At 35.1% G+C, this 19,789-nt stretch overlaps 1 protein-coding gene across 5 annotated transcripts in view; it reads left to right on the forward strand.

The window, feature by feature from the left end:
• Positions 1 to 19,789, forward strand: part of LOC142342758 (anoctamin-7-like) — a 72,292-nt gene that overhangs the window by 8,193 nt on the left and 44,310 nt on the right. For 3 of the 5 annotated variants that reach the window (XM_075394294.1, XM_075394298.1, XM_075394295.1), the window contains 8 exons: positions 4,838 to 4,901; positions 5,609 to 5,781; positions 6,199 to 6,306; positions 6,745 to 6,899; positions 9,537 to 9,594; positions 11,006 to 11,116; positions 12,716 to 12,911; positions 14,477 to 14,567. In XM_075394294.1, coding sequence (XP_075250409.1) covers positions 4,838 to 4,901; positions 5,609 to 5,781; positions 6,199 to 6,306; positions 6,745 to 6,899; positions 9,537 to 9,594; positions 11,006 to 11,116; positions 12,716 to 12,911; positions 14,477 to 14,567 — 956 coding nt within the window. The remainder of the gene's footprint in view (positions 1 to 4,837; positions 4,902 to 5,608; positions 5,782 to 6,198; positions 6,307 to 6,744; positions 6,900 to 9,536; positions 9,595 to 11,005; positions 11,117 to 12,715; positions 12,912 to 14,476; positions 14,568 to 19,789) is intronic. The other 2 variants (XM_075394296.1, XM_075394297.1) reach the window with 2 other exon arrangements.

Raw genomic sequence — 19,789 nt, forward strand, 5'->3', positions numbered from 1 at the left:
TTTTTTCTCATAAAACAAACAAATTTTAAAAATTTCATATTACTGTAACTGACTAATTAACTTACTTGGTTTCCTCTTGTATTATAGGAAACCACTTTCTGGTTTACAATAACCTCATCAAATTCGAAACCAATTATTCAGCCTTATTTTAAATAATAGTAAAACAAATTCATGCTCACAAGTTCCTTATCATTTATCGGATTAAAATCGCCTCATTAGTGGACTAAAATTACCCACACGGGCAGATAATAAGAATATAACGCAGTGGATTACAGTGAAAATTTTTTTAAAGCTTTGATATCCATTTATCGATGTTGCCCTTTTAAGGAAAACACTTGCGGTTTGTTCCACGAAAATTGCTGAGCAAAATTTTTTTGACATCCACATTAATCAGGTTAGAACTTATTCTGGCACAAAAACCGGATTAGTATTTTGAATGGGGTCAAATCGGCCTATGATAATTAAGGTATGCGCATATTTATACCGCTTTCTCCTCAATCACCTCCACTCTTATACATTTGTGGGGGTGGGTGTACATTGGGAGGAACTATTCTTCCCAGTCAATTTGGGTAAGTCAAATCTTGCTCACTCAAATTCGGCCAATCGATGTGATGCACCCGTCGTAGAGTTTTGAGTGGTATCAAAGGTCTCAAATGTTCATCACTTTGCTTTTATATACTAAAATTACCAACAAACGGGTTACTGGTTTTATTATTTAAAGATAACGGAGTGTTGCTGAACTGTTTCATGGCATATTTTTTGCTGAAACTTGCCTGCTAGCTCAGAGTCTTTTCTAGTCTCCCTTCAAACTATCGCATCAATGAAAGGTCCCAACAGTGTTCAAAAGAAGCTGAATTCAACATAGACAGTGTTTTCAGTGGATAATTTGCTTTTATTTTTCGTCTGAAATTGATATACCTTTTGTAGTTGAATGAGGGGTTCGAATAGCTAAAAATGACGTTGACTTACCCTAGAGCAATATTTCAGTTAAGTATTACCTGCAAGTGAGAGCTAATCTTTTCTATGACATTTAATTGATTCATTTGCAAAACTATCGAATAAATTTCGATCTTGTGTCAAAGTTTCGTTAAACAGAGCTCCGATTCTCCTCCCCCAGTGATTGTGGAATTTTTATCGTGTAAGATCTGATAAGATGCTGACTAAGAATTTTTATCGTGTAAGATCTTATCAGATCTTACACGATAAAAATCCCTCTTATCAGATCTTACACGATAAAAATTCTGGTAAGAGGAATTTTTATCGTGAAAGATCTGATTAGACATCTTATAAGATAAACATTCCTCTTATCAGAATTTTTATCGTGTAAGATCTGATAAGACATCTTATAAGATAAACATTCTTTTTATCAGAATTTTTATCGTGTAAGATCTGATAAGACATCTTATAAGATAAACATTCCCCTTACCAGAATTTTTATCGTGTAAGATCAGATAAGACAGAATTTTTATCGTGTAAGATCTGATATGACATGTTTTAAATTTTTCAATATAATCGTATAACGTAGTCAAGGTCCTATGAATGCAAAAAAAAGAATCGGTCAGCTAGCCAATTATGAAACAAAAAAATGCTTGTTGATTCTGTTTTGGCGGAAGTTTTAGTGTGAGTCTTAACTGTGTACTATGGCTAAACTTAGCAGTCCAAGATAGTTTTGGTCTTTGAAAAAAAATTCAGCCTAGTTTGATAATCACCGCTTCGGAGAAAGCCCCTGCCACTCAAATAATATCTTTTACAATATCTTATAAGTCTTACAAGACAGTATAAGATATTTTTCTCTTTGTTGCTCTGACACTTAAGTGTTGCATGCTGTAGCTTTTTGGCTACTGCTTGAAAGCAACTCTGAATTGTCTTCAATATGAAGAATATACCATACTTCAGGAATTTATATAAGAGGAATTTTTATCGTGTAAGATCTTATAAGAGGAATGTTCATCGTGTAAGATCTTATAAGAGGAATTTTTATCGTGTAAGATCTTATGAGAGGAATTTTTTATCGTGTTAGATCTTAAAAGAGGAATTTTTATCGTATAAGGTCTGATAAACGTCTGATCTTATAAGAAGATGCATCCCCTTACAGGCTATTAGCAAGATGGTTTTGTCAGAAATTTGTCAGATCTTACACGATAAAAATTCCACAATCACTGGGGCTTCTTTTAAACCAGACATTAGTGTCTACTGGTTCTGTTTTCGGATAGCTGCTTTTGTGACTTTGATATGATGAAATTCCATTAATATTTTCCTGATTGTTTGATACTGGTTAATAATTGTGGTTCTTTTTGTTCTCCTTTTTCATATCTTTTTGTTGGGCTATGTTGCCCTCACTTGAAGCTATACACAGATCAGGGCCAAGTGAACAAATATGATCTTTTCAATTAAAAATTTGTGGTTTTAATATCTGTAACTACAAGTTTTTTTCGACTATTCGTGAAATTTTGTGTTCTGTCATCTTTTGTTGTTATTTTCTGATCTAAAGATATCTGATAGATGACCGCTGTCATATTCTCACCATTGACAGTATCTACTTGAGTTACATTAGTTACATTTCGATACCGTCTGTTTTGTAACAAAACAAGCTGAAATTGTTATTTTTTACTGTGTCTCTTCGTTTTGTAAGATATTCAACACAACTAACCTATTTAAAACTGAAGTGATAGAAATTTGGGGAAATTTCGGGATGAAAAAAATAAAAACTGTTCTTATAACAATTTAACCGCTTTCAATGCTTTCTCTACATCATTATTTGCGCTCTTCAAAGCGGTAAAAACTTTTTTGGAACATGCTCATGAAACTTTTCCTGATTCTATTTTTCTAAGGGTGACTTTTAACCGCTAGAAACGGCTAATCTTTCATTCAATACATTCAACTCCAATTTTGTTCTTGGTTGTTTTTAGCACTGAAATCTCAACCATGGTGGTAGTAAATTCATGCATATTTTAGAAAAGTATTAATTCCCTCATCTCCGCGAAGAAATTGTTGCGACTGTTCAAGAATCTCAGCGGAACCCTAATTTTCGCAGATTGGATCTCTAGTTTTACGCCAGTCTGGTTCTTCACTAAATCTAAATAACTTAAGATCTAGTCAAATTTATTAAGACTCGAACTTCTAAAGCGCTCTAACTTTAGTTTTGATTGAAATTAGGAATATCCTTGGTGACAATGTTCAATCTTCTACTGAAGTTTGCATGGCTTCCGTCAAATGATAGCAGTGTTGTCAACCTTTTTTGAGAAAGCTCAACTTACTTAGAAACTCTAATCCTTTTTGTTAGACTATCGGTTTCCTCTCAAGTTGTTCTGGTTGTCAAAATTAGTGTGAACTCTTCTGCAAACTGAAGTTCGCTCTGCCACTGCTAGGTGTTTAATGCCATCGAGTTTTGTTCCAAATTGTTCACTTGGTTTCTGTTAATTTTGCCTGGAAACAAGCAACGTGAAACCGTTGTCATTCTACTACATCATGACTGACAATTGTGGTTAAAAGAATTGGATATTTTGATGGCTTAAATTCACTGCATTTGTTTTTTGTTGCCTCATTAGTCCCTATAGAGTATAATTTATGAGATTAGATCTGTGACTTACTAAACAATTCGGAACAAACATTTGACTTCTTGTTTTGAGCTGTGATTGAGTTGACAGTAATTCATACTCCTCTGACCAAGAATCGGCTTCTGACTAATGATATAAGACAGCCCAAGAAAAGTTTTCTCTGACAATTTAATTGCCTTAAACGATCTGTCTGGGTATCGAAGAATGGCACTTTTTGGATGAGCGACACTTTTTGGATGGGAGCGTTTGTAGGCTTCTCTGTGTTTTTAATCCATGTGCCCCGTTCTTGTCTTTTTCGTATGTACGACTAGATGGATTTGAAAATTCGATATCTCTTCGTATAGTTGAAACGACAAGTAGACTATAAGCCAGTTGTTCCACTCTAATGCTGAGTACGCTGAATTGAAGTCTTTTTTCTTTCGCGCAATGTCTTCTTTGACTTCTGTTGTGATTGAAGGATGATCGTAGTAATTGTCGTTATGTTTTTTGTCGCAATGTTTTGTTTGATATTCTCGTATTTCATAGAGTGTACGGCCGCCTGTTGCCAGTTTCAGCTCCATGGATTTTGATCGTCTATTAGCCTGAACATTTTCGTATTGACAGTCAATGGTCTTGTTGCTTTGCTGTCCTGAGCTATTTGTGTCAAGTTCTTGAAAGCAATGATCAAGTAGCATCTACACTTATTCGTTATGTAGCTAGCTGCTTGCTAAGATTGTCCAACCAAATGCCCGTGTTTTGTTGTCCCTACGTTGGTCCACCAATTTGACTTGAAGATTTGTCGCCCTTCGTATTGCCGTTAAGATTTGTATTGTTTTTGATGACCGGGTTGTTTTTGAAGTCGGGGTTTTTTGTTGATATTGCGGTTGATGTTGATGTCAGGATCCGGGGACCAAATGATGCGGAAGCGCAGGATCCTCAGTAGAAACCATTCTTCACAGCCTCGTTCTCGAGCTTTAACTCGGCCTAGTCCTTCAATTAGTATAATTTACTAAAAGTCTCGTCAAATCCTTTCGTCGCCCGGACGTTTTAATGACTGTCCCTTTAGTTAGTTTCAATATTAAAATATGCTTAGTGATAAATTATGTTCAATCTTGTACTGAAGTTTGTTTGGCTTTAATTAAATGATAATAATTTTGCCAGTCTCTGGTAAGAACGCTCAATTAATTTAGAAACCTTGCCATTTCCACGATCTAGTAGAACTTAACATGAACAAACTAAAATTGATTAAGAGACTAATTGCAGATAACGCTTTTTATCTCAATAGGATAATTTTGTTTCAGGAAGAAAAGGCATTTGACAATATAAGCCAAAGGTGTTACTTCAACGACAAAAAGAGAAAAATTGGTTAGTTTCTTTCTCAGAAATATCTGATCTCGACCAAACCCAGGTTATAAATACTTAAACCCTTTGAATATTTATAACCTTGAATTTTTAGAACTCTATAATTTACCCATACTTAATATAGTTAATATAACTCTTAGTAATAATAGTAGAGAGTGTATGATTCTTAGTTCTTCCTATTAGTCTCATATGAATTGCATTATTTCTTTGCAGTCATTTAAGCAGCATGTGAAATCAACCTGAATGGCAAAAATCTTCAATGATAATGCTTTGAGTTAATTATATCGGGCAAAAAATCAACGCTGCAAAACTTTGCAAGGAAACAAATTCTGAGTAATCATAATAGGTGGTTCATATATGATTCATCTATTTTCTTAGTAGTTATTTAACAGTCATACAACAATTGCAAGGTAATGCAATTTTAAATAATGTAATCGAATGGAAAAGTAAATAGTGAGTTTTAGAATAGCAAATGAAGCCACACTTAGCATCAGCTTAGAGGGAAAAATCAAATTTTTATTGCAACCCATAATATGTAATTTATATTATTTGAATGCGATCTGCTAAAATTTCAAAATGAATAACTCATGATGATATAATGGCAAAACTTAAAAAAGTTGCTTGCTGGTGATGAATTATCCCTTGGAAGTACAAAATAGGTTAATTTACCTATAATAGTCATTACTATAAAATACTTGCTCCGTTATCAGACTTCGTGTTGGCATACTCGATACCCAAAGACATGGAAGACAGTGAAGAAGACCGGGTTTCAGAACATCGTGATACCAGACACCCACATGAGATTGAGGAAGAGAACAAGAGGTCGGAGAAGAGGGAATCATTTCTGCTCCGGCTAGAAGAGTGTGGTATTCAAATTGAAGAGGTACGCGTAGCCAATGATACTTTCGTTAATTTCTGGCCAGTAGTTCATCAAAAAAATTGGAAAAAGAATGCTTTAATGTTGAGAACAAGTGATTTTCCACAGCAAAGTTGTTCTTTTATGCTTCAAATGTATGTCTTCGGAACCATACGCACTAGGGACTATTTCACTGTTGCTTAATTGATTATGCGTAGTGAAAAAGAAACAATATAGCCGAAAACTTAAAAAGCGGAACGTCCTTGTTTGATTTTTGGACGACAAAAGACAGTTGCCAAGGGCTTACTGGTTAAATAATAATGAGATTAATTTTTGGAACTATAACGTACTAATATAAACCTTTTATTAGGAACATTATGCAAATACGCCCATTTTATATCTACGCCCATTTTATAAAGATCTTATCATATATTTACTTTTTAGGCTCAACTGGATGACTGGGACGAAATTATTGTGTTCTACAAGCTACATGTTCCATTTCCCTTGATGGCGGAACTAGCGGAGGAACTCAATATACGAATTCCACTTCAGGTTAACAACAGGTTTTCCTTACTAGGAGTCCTGCAACCACTCTCTCATCTAATTTAGTTTGCTCGTTTAAGCACGTAACAACATGATTATTTTTCGTACGCAAGAAACCACGCATAAATTATTTGACAAAAAGATTAATCAACAGGGTTGAAGTTCTTTTCATTTTAAAGAAGGATCATATGATTTTATACTATCCGTAACCTCTTCATATCCTATTATAAACAAATATATGAAGTTTTTATATAGAATTCCAGTTTTTCCACATACGGCCCCCGCATCCAAGAAAATAATCCCAACAAAAAATTAGTGCGGAGTTTAAAAAAAATTAAAAGTAACATTTTAGATTATAAAATTTTGGTATTAGGAAATCCGGTATTTTAAATGCTATTATCTCATTCTTAATCAATCAAGTTAAGTAGGAGAATATTTTGTTCACAGCTGAAGGAGGGCTCGTCTGACGTGTCTGAAGAGTGGAGTGCCCAGATTGTGGATCAGTACTTCCCTTCTTTCATACCCAACATATTGGCACAAAAAGTTCCCAATGCACCAAGGAAACATCTCACTGCGACATTCACAATGGAAAACCTGAAAAAGTATTATTAAGAACCCCGTTTTGAACAATTCTTGGCTAGTGTGAGCTAGGCTACGGAATAAACGCACTTTAAGTTGCTAGGACAGAGCGACCATGCAGACTTAGCAGTATTGAACCAGATTGAACAGATTCAAAATGGGTTTGATCAAGTCAGAGAACTAGATGCCCGGGAGGTGTTAGAAATATGAACCCTATGATCCAGACAAGCAATAGCAATGATAAGACGCTGCAGCGATCTCCTTCCAACCAAAGAAAACAATCAAAATTTAGAGATAGTGGCTAAAAATTAAACCAGAATTATCCCAATCACGTTTTCAATAATCGAAATTTTTACTCAGAGTTTTTTGCATTGTTTGTTCTGACTTTGGAGTCAACTTGCAAGTGTTACAGAAGTTGTGGCCAACACTTGCCAGACTTGTAAGACTTGTTGTTAGAAGAAGACTTTGACCAGTACTGAAAAACCATAATAGACTTGCATTTAGATTTGATCAGTACAGAAATAAAACTGCAGTTGGTTACGTGGGTACTTCAAGCTATTCCAAACCTATTTATAATCTGTTCAATCTGCCTCACGTCTTCTCCATTATCCTATACCTGATATTGGACACATTTAGAAGATTTTTTGCTTAAAACATTTGGGATGTCGTTTGGCAGCCTTGGTGGTGAGACTGGGTGGCTATCTTCTGAGGTCTTGTAAAAATCAGAGATCTTGTAAGAACCTGCAGTTTGTTGGTCTGTACTAAAAATTTTTGAGAGATTGGAAGTTAATTTGAAAGAATGCATAAATTTTTACGTGACAATGGCTCATCAAACAACATATTGCAATTCAAAAGAATGTCTTCTTAGTTTCTGTCATGTTCGTTCTGGTTGTGCTTGCTGACGAGAAAACATGAGACTATATATTTCTTCACGTCAGGTGTTAAGGCTGTGTTCAAAGCTTAATGTAAACTGCTTTAGTCTTTCATTGACGCCAAGTCAAACTTTAATAAGAGTTTTTTATTATTCGGCTTATCTCATTATTACTTCATTTGTTATCCCGTTCTATATTTTATGCTTTATCTTGTATAAAAAGTAGGAGATTTATATGTTGGAGCTTTGACAAGATGAAAGCTTGTAAGCTTAATTTATATTTTATACGCTTTCCATTTATCCTTGAAAATTTCTACAAGCCGTATTTTAAGTTTGTGAAAAAATTCAAGCTCATCCATTAGCTGCCAGAAATTGCAAGTGCTTTCATAAAGAGCATTGTTCACAACTTGTGACCTTATCAGGAATGTGCTGGAAGTCATATTAATCTTATTTTATTCTAAAAACTCCGATCTTCAAAAAAGCTAGTCAGAACATTTAATAACTTTTCATCACTTTACTGTGTGGCTTTATACGCTCCATATTTGTCCCATTTTTACTCAAAATATATCCTTGAAGAATGCAGCGCAGCAATCCAAAGGCACTTTTATATTTTTAATTCTGAATCTTGTTCACCTTGATCGCCCGATCTCAAAAATCAATCTTCAATAACTTTATAAACCATATTAATTTATCAGATGGCAATTTTATGTAATTTTTGAAACCGAGCACTCTTCAGTTTCAAGACGCAGTGTTCAAGATAGGGTGATTGACTTTCTATTAAAAATGAAAAAGTCAGATGATAAAAATAAAGAGGATATCAACGAATTATAATTCGACAGATGATAACAAATGTTACAGCAAAAGAAATTACTGTCCTAGCAATCCCGTCAAATATTATGCTTTGCTTTGAGCCTGTAATCATTTGAAAAAAAAATTACGTTGAAACCGTCTCTTTAAATCGTAACAACTGAAAGATTCAAACACCAAAGAATGAAGAAATTGAAAAACAAATTATTCGATTTATATTGGGACATAAATCTGTGTAAAAATCTTGCAATAACTTATTTTTGTAATTTCAAGAAATAAAAGTGGTGATTGAGAAATTGCTCCCGTTCTTGAAGTATTAGACCGTAATATTTGAGAAACTGTTGAAATTTTCATTCTTTTTTGTATCGTTTCATGTGATACATTTAAGATGAGCAAAGTTTGCACTTTCACTAAAGCCGGAGATCAGTAAGGCATTAGATTTTTTTCAATTTACAATTTAATTGAAGTTTTCATTTTGTTTAGATAATGAAGATGTTTGCTTCATGAATTTTGAAAAATGTTGTTGTCAACAAAGGAGTTAACAGCTCACAGTTTTGAGTTTTGCGGTTTTTGCAAAAAGCTTCCTATAGATATTTTGTATATTACCTCTATATCTTCCTACACCCATTGAACCTAGATGTCTTCTTCTCGAATTTGAAAATTCCTGCTCTTAGATGCTTTTTCCCCGTTTGATTGTGATAAAAACCATTTCAGAACTTTCTAAACTAACTTAACTTAAACTAACTAAACAAACAATCAAAATTAAACTCTAATTTTTTGAAAAAATTTAACGGTATAGATTGTTAAAAAATCATCATTGTTAGCGGATGGATTAGTGCAAATTTAAACTAAATTTGCTCTTATTTAAATGAAAAGAGACCCAGTTATTTCAAGTTGTAACGGTTTTTTGTCTTCTTCTGGCATCTTCTTACAATTATATAAAAATAAGCCAATTTTTCAGCTTATTAGTAATTTGTTATAGGTTTTCCAACCATGACACGCCTCACAAATTCTTCAACAATAGACATCGCATTAGAATTGTAAGTAGACTCCAGTGAATTTCATTTCTTTATTTTGTTCAATAGGTTCAAATCGAGCGCCGCAAACTCTGTTCGTGGTACCTACAAAATATAATAGGCATTGTAATGGTTTCACCTTAATTTATAACATGATCAGGCATGAAGCAACATGAGAACATGAACAATCCGAATTAGAACATGAAAACCTGGACATACACGCTTTGAATGTACGAATAACCCACGGTACTTTTTGAACTCACAAAAGTCCGCTGACTGTTGAACGCATTGAAATCTTTTGAACGCACAAAAGTCTGGACATTCTCATTTTTCAACGCAAGAAGAACGCAGCAAAAACTTTGAACGTTCTTTGAACCTAAGCACTGTTGAACGTACAATAAACGCATGAAAAATTTTGAAAGCACGAAATTCTGGCGAATGCGCGAAAGACTGTTGGACGTAATGACACTATAGACATACTCTCTTTTGAGCACAACAAGAATGCAAGAAAATTTCGAACGCACAAAGGTCTGAGATAGCGGTTTTTTGTCTGGGCGGTCTGGAGATAAGCTTTTTCCGTTTGGGACTGTTTGTACATGTCAAATTTTGGTGTGGCACCTGTCTGGAAGCAGTCCTCTGTCTCACAAATCGTTGTTTGCAAAAGTAAGAAAATAGTTGACTTATTTGTTTTTAGTTACACAAAAAAGGCAAAAGCCGTTACTTTTTCTTCGGCATCATTATTTGTCAATAAAATCAAAGAATGTTCATTATGTTTGATTTTTTCGAGTCGTTATGTTTTGTGCTAAATATAAGATCATCGTCGATATTCTTGGTTTCTCAGATTTGGTATGTTTGACTTTAAACTTAAGAGATCGTCGATAAGTTTGGTTTCAAACCACGGGAAATCATACGAAAATGACTTTTAAACTTAGTTTCTCACGGTCATAAGATTTAGTGAGAGTGATCTAAGGAACTGAAGCCCCATCAATGTTCAACAAGTCTGTTGAAATTTCAACTTGAAAACAAAAATATTCATATTCGATCAACTAGTTTACAAAAGAGCTAAAGAAGACAGTCGGTCAATTTTCACTTTTTTGAAGAAATTGACTCCAAGAGGTTATTTTGAAACGTACCTCTTGGATAAGAAAGTTATCATTACTTTTGAGATTACATAATAAACACAAAACTCAAATTTTGTATTGAAAAACCAAATGATTTCTTACGTTTCAAAGGAATCGCCGAATCTAAGAGACCGGACACACTCACAATTTTCTTACTTCTGAGACCGAAACTTTATATATGCACAGTTTCTTAGAAACCAAACGAACCGAACATTTCTTGCGTCGTTTTGTCCGGTCTTTAGGAATACTAATACTGTCAATCTAAAATTATAGGAAATCAGTTCACGATTTTCGTCGGATTTCAATTTATTCAGGCTCACGAGATACTGAAGTCAACCCCATGGGGAAAAGAGGATAAAGCGGAGATTGGGATTGAGGCACTTCTCATTGACAAAGTGTTCACAGCTGCATATCCATTACACGATGTAAGTACCTGTTAGAAGGTTGAAAGTGGGGAACTAAATACAAATTGTTAGTATCACAAAGTTTGACATAGCTGAAAACAGAAGCTTTGTTTAACGCGATTATCACCAGAGCCCAGGTTGAGGTCCAGACTGAAATGGCCTCTGATCAGACCATCCCAGACAAAAGTGACCTCCGATCAGACAAAGCCAGACTGATTTGTCCTCTGATCAGACTAAAGTGAGCTCCATGTGCGCTTAAAGTGCGCTCAAAAACATTCTCTGATCAGCCTATTGTGCGCTCGAATGTCACCCCTGATCAGACCAGTGTGCGCTCCCTGGTCGATTTAGGATGTTAATCTTGCAAGAATCTTGCAAGATCTTGCAAGATTATGCATAATCTTGCAAGATTTTCTTGCAAGATTAACAGAATTTTGCAAGATTTTAATGCAAGATTAACATGGTCTTGCAAGATTAACGGCATATTTTGCAGATTTTGCTCGAATCCGCCTCTGATCAGACTGAAATGCGCTCAAAATTGTCTGTGATCAGACTAAAGTGCGCTCGAAGTTGCCTCTCTGATCAGACTAAAGTGCGTTCAAAATAGTCTGATCAGAGAATGGATTTGAACATTAAGAAACTTCTCAATATTGTTATAATATATTCATTTCATGAAAATTGATTTTTTTTCTGTAATATATCCAATAATGGAAAAGCCAATTCGAAAAGCATAGCTAATGAAAAGAAATCCCAAGTGCAGAAAAAGAATACTATTGAGTATGCCAGTAATTCATGTTTTTGACTTAATAGATGAACTTAGACAACTTTGCATAATAACGTCTTGATCTTATTCCAAAGCGTTTTTAAAGGGGACCGGCAGTTGCTATCAGCTGGACCCCTTGTTTCTGGTCAACCCAACCGGATCCCGATGAGGCTCTGATCAGAATTTGTCTATATTGTTGACTCTTGACAGAGGCAACATCTTTCAGAAGAAAAACAAAAAAACCTGAAAAAATTCGCATTAATCGGCCTCTAATCAGACTATTGTAAGCTCAAATTGGCCTCTGATCAGTCTAGTGTGCGCTCGAAACTGATTCTGGTCCGACTGTCCCAGACCGAAGTGACCTCTGATCAGACCAGTTCCAGACCATTGTCCAGACGAAAAGTGCGCTCGAAGCCTTTTCCAGACCATATAATCCGAGCGCACCGAGAACATGTGTGCGCTCGAGGATGGTCTGATCAGAGGTGACTTTGGTCTGGCCACCTCAACCTGGGAGAGCTAATACCTTTTAGAACAAAAAAGAAGAGGCGAACGGGCCACATGAAGCACCCAGATTGCAAAAAAAGAGATACCGGTATGAACCTAGCATTGCTCTAATATAAACCGCAGATATTTCCAAATTTCAGTCCTGTGGATTTTCCAATTTATAGGGCAAATGCATTTTTTGCAACTTATATAATGCAAACTTTTATAAATAAGGCCAAGCGTACTCTCTATACTCTGGTGTTACAGTTATAGTAAAACTACTCATGCCCCGGCGCCACTCATAAGTAAACTCAATGGTTCGAACTTTCATTATTTTAATTTAAAAAGATTAATCTTGAACAAGTGGTCAATTGCAGGGTCCTCATGAAGTTCCGGAGGTTGAGGCAGCCAATGACAATCCAGAATTGTTAAATACGTTGCAGAGTGGTCTAAATGCGAGACAGGTGCTGTTCCAGTTTTGGGCATGGTGGCGTAAATGGCACAAGTATCAGCCTATACACCACGTGAGGGAGTACTACGGGGAACATGTCGCATTCTACTTTTACTTCCTGGGTTTGCTGTTGTTTTAAGATTTTTTGTTTGACTTCACAAAAAGTTGTACCTTTTCCCAGTCATCTTATTCCTACAAGATTAAAAATTTGCTTTTCTGTTTATTCTAGACTTTCCAGTACGTGGACAACTTCCAAAAAGGCAAATTTGCTCATAGGCATACTTTTTGCCAGTATTCATGCCAATATACCCAATTCCGTTATACTAAATTTATTCCCTTTCATCTATTTGTTCAATAATCGGATTAAAAATTAGCACTCGGTATTAAAAGCATAATTTCTCACAAATAAACTGATTTTTTTTAACTTATGTTCCGTTGTGATAGTTTTATATCAAGTCCCACAGGCCGCTGAGGCATGGCCCGCAAGGCATGGCAAATAAAGCTAAATAAAGCTAAATATGCTAAATATTCGTTCTGATACCGAGAAGGAAATTTCCGAAATTAATCACCAATTAGGCTTTTTTTTCAATTCTGTCAAATTGACACGGTCTTAGTTATGTGGACGTTACTTATAGTGTGCAAAATACGAACAAAATTGAGTAAATTTAGCCAAGAAATTTGACGTTGGAGATGTAAAATCTCATTATTCAATAGTGTTTTGAACTATTTTCTCGCTCAAAAACCGGCAATTTTGTTTAAAATTATTGGATCAGATTATGCGTTACAAGATTAAAATTTTTAGGGCATCACTTAAGTTCGATGAGATTTAAAATTTAGAGTTAGATCTTTAGCAATGATTTCCTTACTCAATGATCTTTAAGAAGAAAAATTCCACCTCCCGCAAAGAATTTTTTGTGAAAAATCTATAGAGATCTCATAAGAATGAAAAATTAATATTGGAATTTTGGGATGAAAGCAAAGTTGGATAGGCTAAGTTAGGCGGTTGCTTGTTTTGGGTTGAAGTATAAGCTTATAAAAAGTACCGCACTTTCAACACTCCAAGGTGTCACTAGAACATTGATAAAAAACAGCTTTTCAATCGCAATCTGCGCTTAGCAAGAACATTATTTTGATCTTAATTCAATCATCAATAGATTGTATAATATAAGCTACACAAGCTCTTAGCGACAGGGTTTTTTAGCGCCGTGATTAACTTTCTGCCGTGATTAACTTTCTGCGTGATTAACTTTTTTCAGTTTTTTCGCAACTCATTAACAGTTCTGGGCTTTTTAGTTGTTCTACGCGATTCACATCTTTTAAGTGGAGCAACATGAGAGACAAAATAAATATGTTCCATCTATTTCTGGTTTTGATATGTTCTGTAGCTTCTTGCTCATAATTGATATTTTTACATCAATTTTGTAGACGATATGAATCAACTAGGAGATCTAGGCGACTGTCTAGAATGCTAGATTACAACAAGAAAATAGTTTGTATGAAAGCTTCTGTATTGTTGTTTAAAAGCTAAGAACAGAACTTCCGTCGTTTTTGACCATTGATATTTGTTTTAAAGAGAAATTTTTATGTGTACCACTAGAAGTTTTTCACAAGTAACAGGGAAGGAAGGTCATTAATGCGCTATATTGTCGCAGTATGGAAACAGCAGGTGCGTTTTTCCCTTCTGCAGGTTTCTACACAGCTTGGCTGCTTCCCGCTGCAGTGTTTGGATTCATAGCCCAGATATGTGCCATCTTCTACGCTCTTAACAACCCTGTCGCGTAAGTATCTGCGACATCAATTGTCTTTATCTTATTCCGAATAAGCCACGCATACCCAGACATACACTCTCACAATCACACACACACACACACACACACACACACACACACACACACACACACACACACACACACACACACACACACACACACACACACACACACACACACACACACACAACACACACACATCATGGATGCACTTGTAAAGTTTTGCGGGTACGAGCAATGAGTATTTAGCACGATCTTACTTCCCAAAAATTTCCAAAAATTATGTAAGAAATGAGCTGAAATGCGCTCAATTTTCAAAAAACTTCAGCGCAAAAACCTTACATAACATTGCGCTGAAAAGTGCTGAAACTTTGTAAGAAATGCGCTGAAATCCGCTGAAATTTCAAAAAGTTCAGCTCTTTTCTTTCGCTCCGAGGCTCGAACCCCAATCATTGTGTCTCATCTATCAATTAATCCGCTATTGAGAACTGAAATGCTTCCCAATTAATTTGAATTTATAATAATAAAACGTTTGATATGAAACACGCTGAATTTATGTAAGTAATGCGCTGAAAAATGTGCTATGTGCTAAAACTTATGTAAGTAATGCGCTGAAAAATGTGCTGAAACTTATGTAAGAAATGCGCTGAAAAGGTGCTGAAAGTTATGTAAGAAATGATATGAAAATACACTTAAATTATGCTTGAAATGCGCTGGAGGTGCGCTGAAATTTTAACGTTTCAGCGCCATCTCGAAATTTCAGCGCATTTCAGCGCATTCAGCGCATTTTTTACAAAAGGATGCGCCGAAACGGCGCTGACATCTCGACTCGGGATGATCTTTCCTAATTTGGGAAAAATCTATTGGAGCATTGCAAATCCTAACAATTAGGCCTCATGCTAACAAATTTTTCAGACCACTACAAGATACGTGGATTGTTTTACGTTGAATATATGAATCAACTCTTTGCAATACTATCTAAATTTTTTATCCAAAGACAGATTTTTTTCCACATTGCGGCAAAACATTTAAGTTTGTCGAATAGAAAACAGAAGATCACCCATGTTGAGGTTCCAGAAGCAACCAGGTATGTTCAGTGCGAAGATGAACTCAAAACTTTCATTCCTTGTATTGCAAAAAGGTAGCAAATGTTAAAAAAAACATGCCATACTGCGCAGAACATAGCATGTTTAGCCAAAAAAAATATTTGGCAAGGCTTCTATTAATTTCAAACAAAGTTTTTCAAAACTCAACTAACCAGTTAAAGATTTTGAAGATGTACATACGAAATGAATAAAATATGCCAATTTCAAGTATATATATATTATTTGTTCTTACAGTTTATCTGACGTTGAACGCTTGAATGTCTGGACTTGAAAACACGAAGGCTTGAAAATTAACGTCCAACTTCTGGTGAACGCATGAAATTCTGGACACCATCACACGGAAGGTTATTGAGCGCATAATAGTTGAGCTTGAACGCACAAAATTTCGTTAAGAGCACAAAATTCTGGACATGAACGCACGAAAGTCTGGAGAACGCACTAAAGTCTGAACATGAACGAACTAATGTCTACTGAACGCACGAAAATTAGTTGAACGCTCTAATGTCGGGACATAAGATCCTTGCGTCTTGGTGTCTGGACCTAGACATTTTACGTCTGAGACGGCCTGGACATACCGGTTTCTGTCAGGCGCTTCAACATAAGCACTAGCACAGTGCTTCAAAAATATCATTTGAGAGTGTCTTTCTGAAGTCATTTAAAATCCAGTCTCATTTTTGAGTTCAAAATTTTGAAATACAGAAGATGCGATATTTTATTGTTTTGCAACGGATTTTTCTCAGTTACAGTAAACTTGCACAACTTCGTATATATAGGAGTTGAACTATTTGTCGTGCTACGCTTTTCTGAAGAATTGTATAAAAAGAAAGAATATCCTAGATTTCTACGTTTTGAATAAAAAATATCAAAGCAATAAAAACTAATTAGGTTTCTTTTCAGAGAGTATTACGCAAGAAACTGAGCTGTCAAAAAAATTCTCACCAAGGAACTTCTACGATTTTTTCGATTTCCGTTCAGTGGCCAATGATATACCTAAAATATGCATTCAGTTTTATAAACATCCAAATTATCATTCATAAATTACCTCTATAGCTGCCTATAAGCTTGATAAAGAGGATAAATCTGGTACAACTATTGCACTTGAATGATCCTCCTTGGTTAATTTTAAACACCATGGTCGCCCAATAACGATCAGCGCGTTACAGACCATTATCCCTTACTGTTAGTTTCCCAGACCACTTCTATGTTTTTACTCATTCGTGCTTATATGTCTTGCGATCCACGTGCGGTGGATGCCACCTTTGGTCAGGCAATTCCATCAGCGCTGATCAAATTCAAACGAGACCCGCCCGGTGTACTGAAAATGAGAAAATGGGAACTTTTATCCCAAAAACTAATATGGGATGTTTTATCCCACTTTTAAAAATATGGGAAATTAATTCCCACTTTGCTGACTATATATAGGAAGCTAGTTTTTATATCAACCAGTTTATTCAGTATCGTTCACTTCAACCATTTGTTCACCTCAATTCCAATTTAGTTAGCCATCTGATATTCCTCTCTTCAATTGTCACCACACACTTGCTCAATAGATTGATAAAGTAAACATATGATATCGATATTGCTTAACTCATTATTCATATTGTACCGCCTTAACTGTTTTTATAATAAAATTTTTAATTCCATTCCTTTTGTCTTTAGAACTTTAAAGTTAAACTCTCTTTGTATACTCCCATTTAAGCGGCGAGTATAAATTGGTGCGACCAGTGAGGCTCACTCAAGGTTAGTAAATTCTATGTTCTAAAGACTCTAACTTTAATCTTTAACTTAAATAAAATTTGCTGCGAGGCAAAAAACTTAGGAAAAGTTTCCAAGTTGTCTCATTTCTATGTTCTGACTTAAATAAGTCGAACTTAACACTTTGTTTTAAATCATATGTTAAAATTGTATCAGCTATTACTAAAATTTTCTATCTTTCGTCAGTTATCTGACTTTAATAAAAGACTTAGAAAAATTTCTAAGTTCTCAAATAAAAATAAATTGTACCCAGAGGACGTAATTCTTAGACTATCTAAAGTTGCCTCTGGTACTTACAGAAACACTTAATTTATCTTAGATAAAATAAAGACTTGGCAAACGTCCAAGTATTTTAAATAAAAATGGCTGATGCTCCTATTTCTTTGAGTAATGTGTCTTTAACTACTTTTTCAGGTAACGATCCCAGTCAGAGTGCTCTTGACTTTTGGAATTCTGTTGATCAAAAAGTAAAATTTTCGTTAGGAGTTGTTCCTACTGATCCTGATAAGAAAAAGAGTTATGAAAATAGACAGAGATCTCTATTTGGGTCCCTTTTAACCGATACAGCCTTAGAATGGTTTAATACTATCGATGAGGCTAAAGTCTTAAATGATATTAAAAATGACTTTCTTGATAGATTTACTGACGGTCGTGATAAATTTAAGCATAGATTAGAAGTAGAAAATGCTTCTAGACAAGAAGGTGAATTAATAAAAAATTATTTTCATAGAGTCAAGCACGCGGTTGATAAAGGTTGGCCAGAAGACTTAACAAATGTAGCTAACGCTGATCGAGCGCAAGAAGCAGTAATACAATCCAGACAAAGAGAACAGAAATATATTGATTTTGCTATAAGGGGACTGCAACCCCCCTCATTAAAGCGAAAAGCACATGAACGGCGTATTAAGAAACCTAACGAAAGTTGGGACGATTTAAAAGAACATCTGATAACACAAGATTTAACTTGTATAGTTATTAATGAGAATTCGGCTAAACAACCTTCAGACAAAATATCGTCCTTAGAGACACAAATTAAGGAACTTACAAGCTTAATAAAAAGTAATGAAGTAAGTGCTATACAAAATACAAGCAACTTCAATAGAGACCCGAATATAAAAGGACGAGCCAATAATACTAGGTTCTGTGAGTATTGTAGAAACCACGGACACTCTATTTCTACCTGTAACAAAAAGAAATTAGACGACGAAGTACAAAAGATTAGAAAGGAATTATTAGAGCAAAAAGAGACTAAGCCTACATTTAGCAATAACTACAGACGAGGTGCTTGGAATAACAACCAATACAATAGTAGAAATAATAGTTATAATAACAGAGCCCAAAACCCAAATTCCTTTTATAATAACCAGAGCGGCTACAAGTACGGCAATAGATTTAACCAAAATAAGCAATATGACCAAAGATTCCCCCGAGAAAATTCATTTCGGCAAAATGAATATGCTGCTAAACAATTTTATGAGCGTGAAAACAGCCAATTCAATAGAAATCAAGCCCATAGTAATACAAGGCCTACTTTACAACAAGAGACAAAGTCATATAATACGCAATATGAAAACAACGTTCGTTGGATTCAACAGGAAGAAAACAATGTTGACTATTGTGACGCTATCTCAGACTTATTTCCTTTAAACTAATACGGTCTCCGAAAAATAAGAATATCACATCAAATCCCAAAGCCCGAATTTTCTTGAACTTATATCACTTTGCTACCGGAGACAATAAAAAACATAGTGGCTTAGAAATAGAATTCATGATCGACCCAGGATCAACTTGCACTATAATAAATTACCCAACATTTCTTGAGCTTAACCAATTGGGGCAACAAATAAATATCCAGACTTCAGGCAATAAAACAAGAACCTATAACGGTTCCGAAATACGCATGATAGGCTACACTATACTAACTTCATACTTTGATACAGACGGGAAATATAAAGCAAATCATAGAGTATGGGTTACTGAGGAGAAAACTTCTAATTTATTAGGAGTAGATTTTTGTCATACCTTTCTTAAAGCATTATTCTTTGATATTCCAGCTGTAGAACTGAAGACTAGTGATAAAGGAGTTCTTAGTTATGGCTCGCTAAATAATGAAAAAGAATATCCCCAAGTCTCTAAATTGAACGCAGTGATAATACACCAGCCTCTATATATCCCACCTAAGTCTACATTTCTCTACAAGCACAAGTGTAGTGAGCAAGATATATTTCCGAAAGGCACTTCTTTTGTACCTAATAGGACTACAGTAAAAACCGAGTTGTGCTTTATAAATACTATTTGTACTAAGAACGAAAAACAAATTCCCCTGCTCATCGAAAACCACAAAAATCATCAAGTTACACTAAATAAAGG

Source organism: Convolutriloba macropyga, chromosome 7 (assembly GCF_964194025.1).
Source record: "Convolutriloba macropyga chromosome 7, txConMacr16.3, whole genome shotgun sequence".
Taxonomy (NCBI): domain Eukaryota; kingdom Metazoa; phylum Xenacoelomorpha; order Acoela; family Convolutidae; genus Convolutriloba; species Convolutriloba macropyga.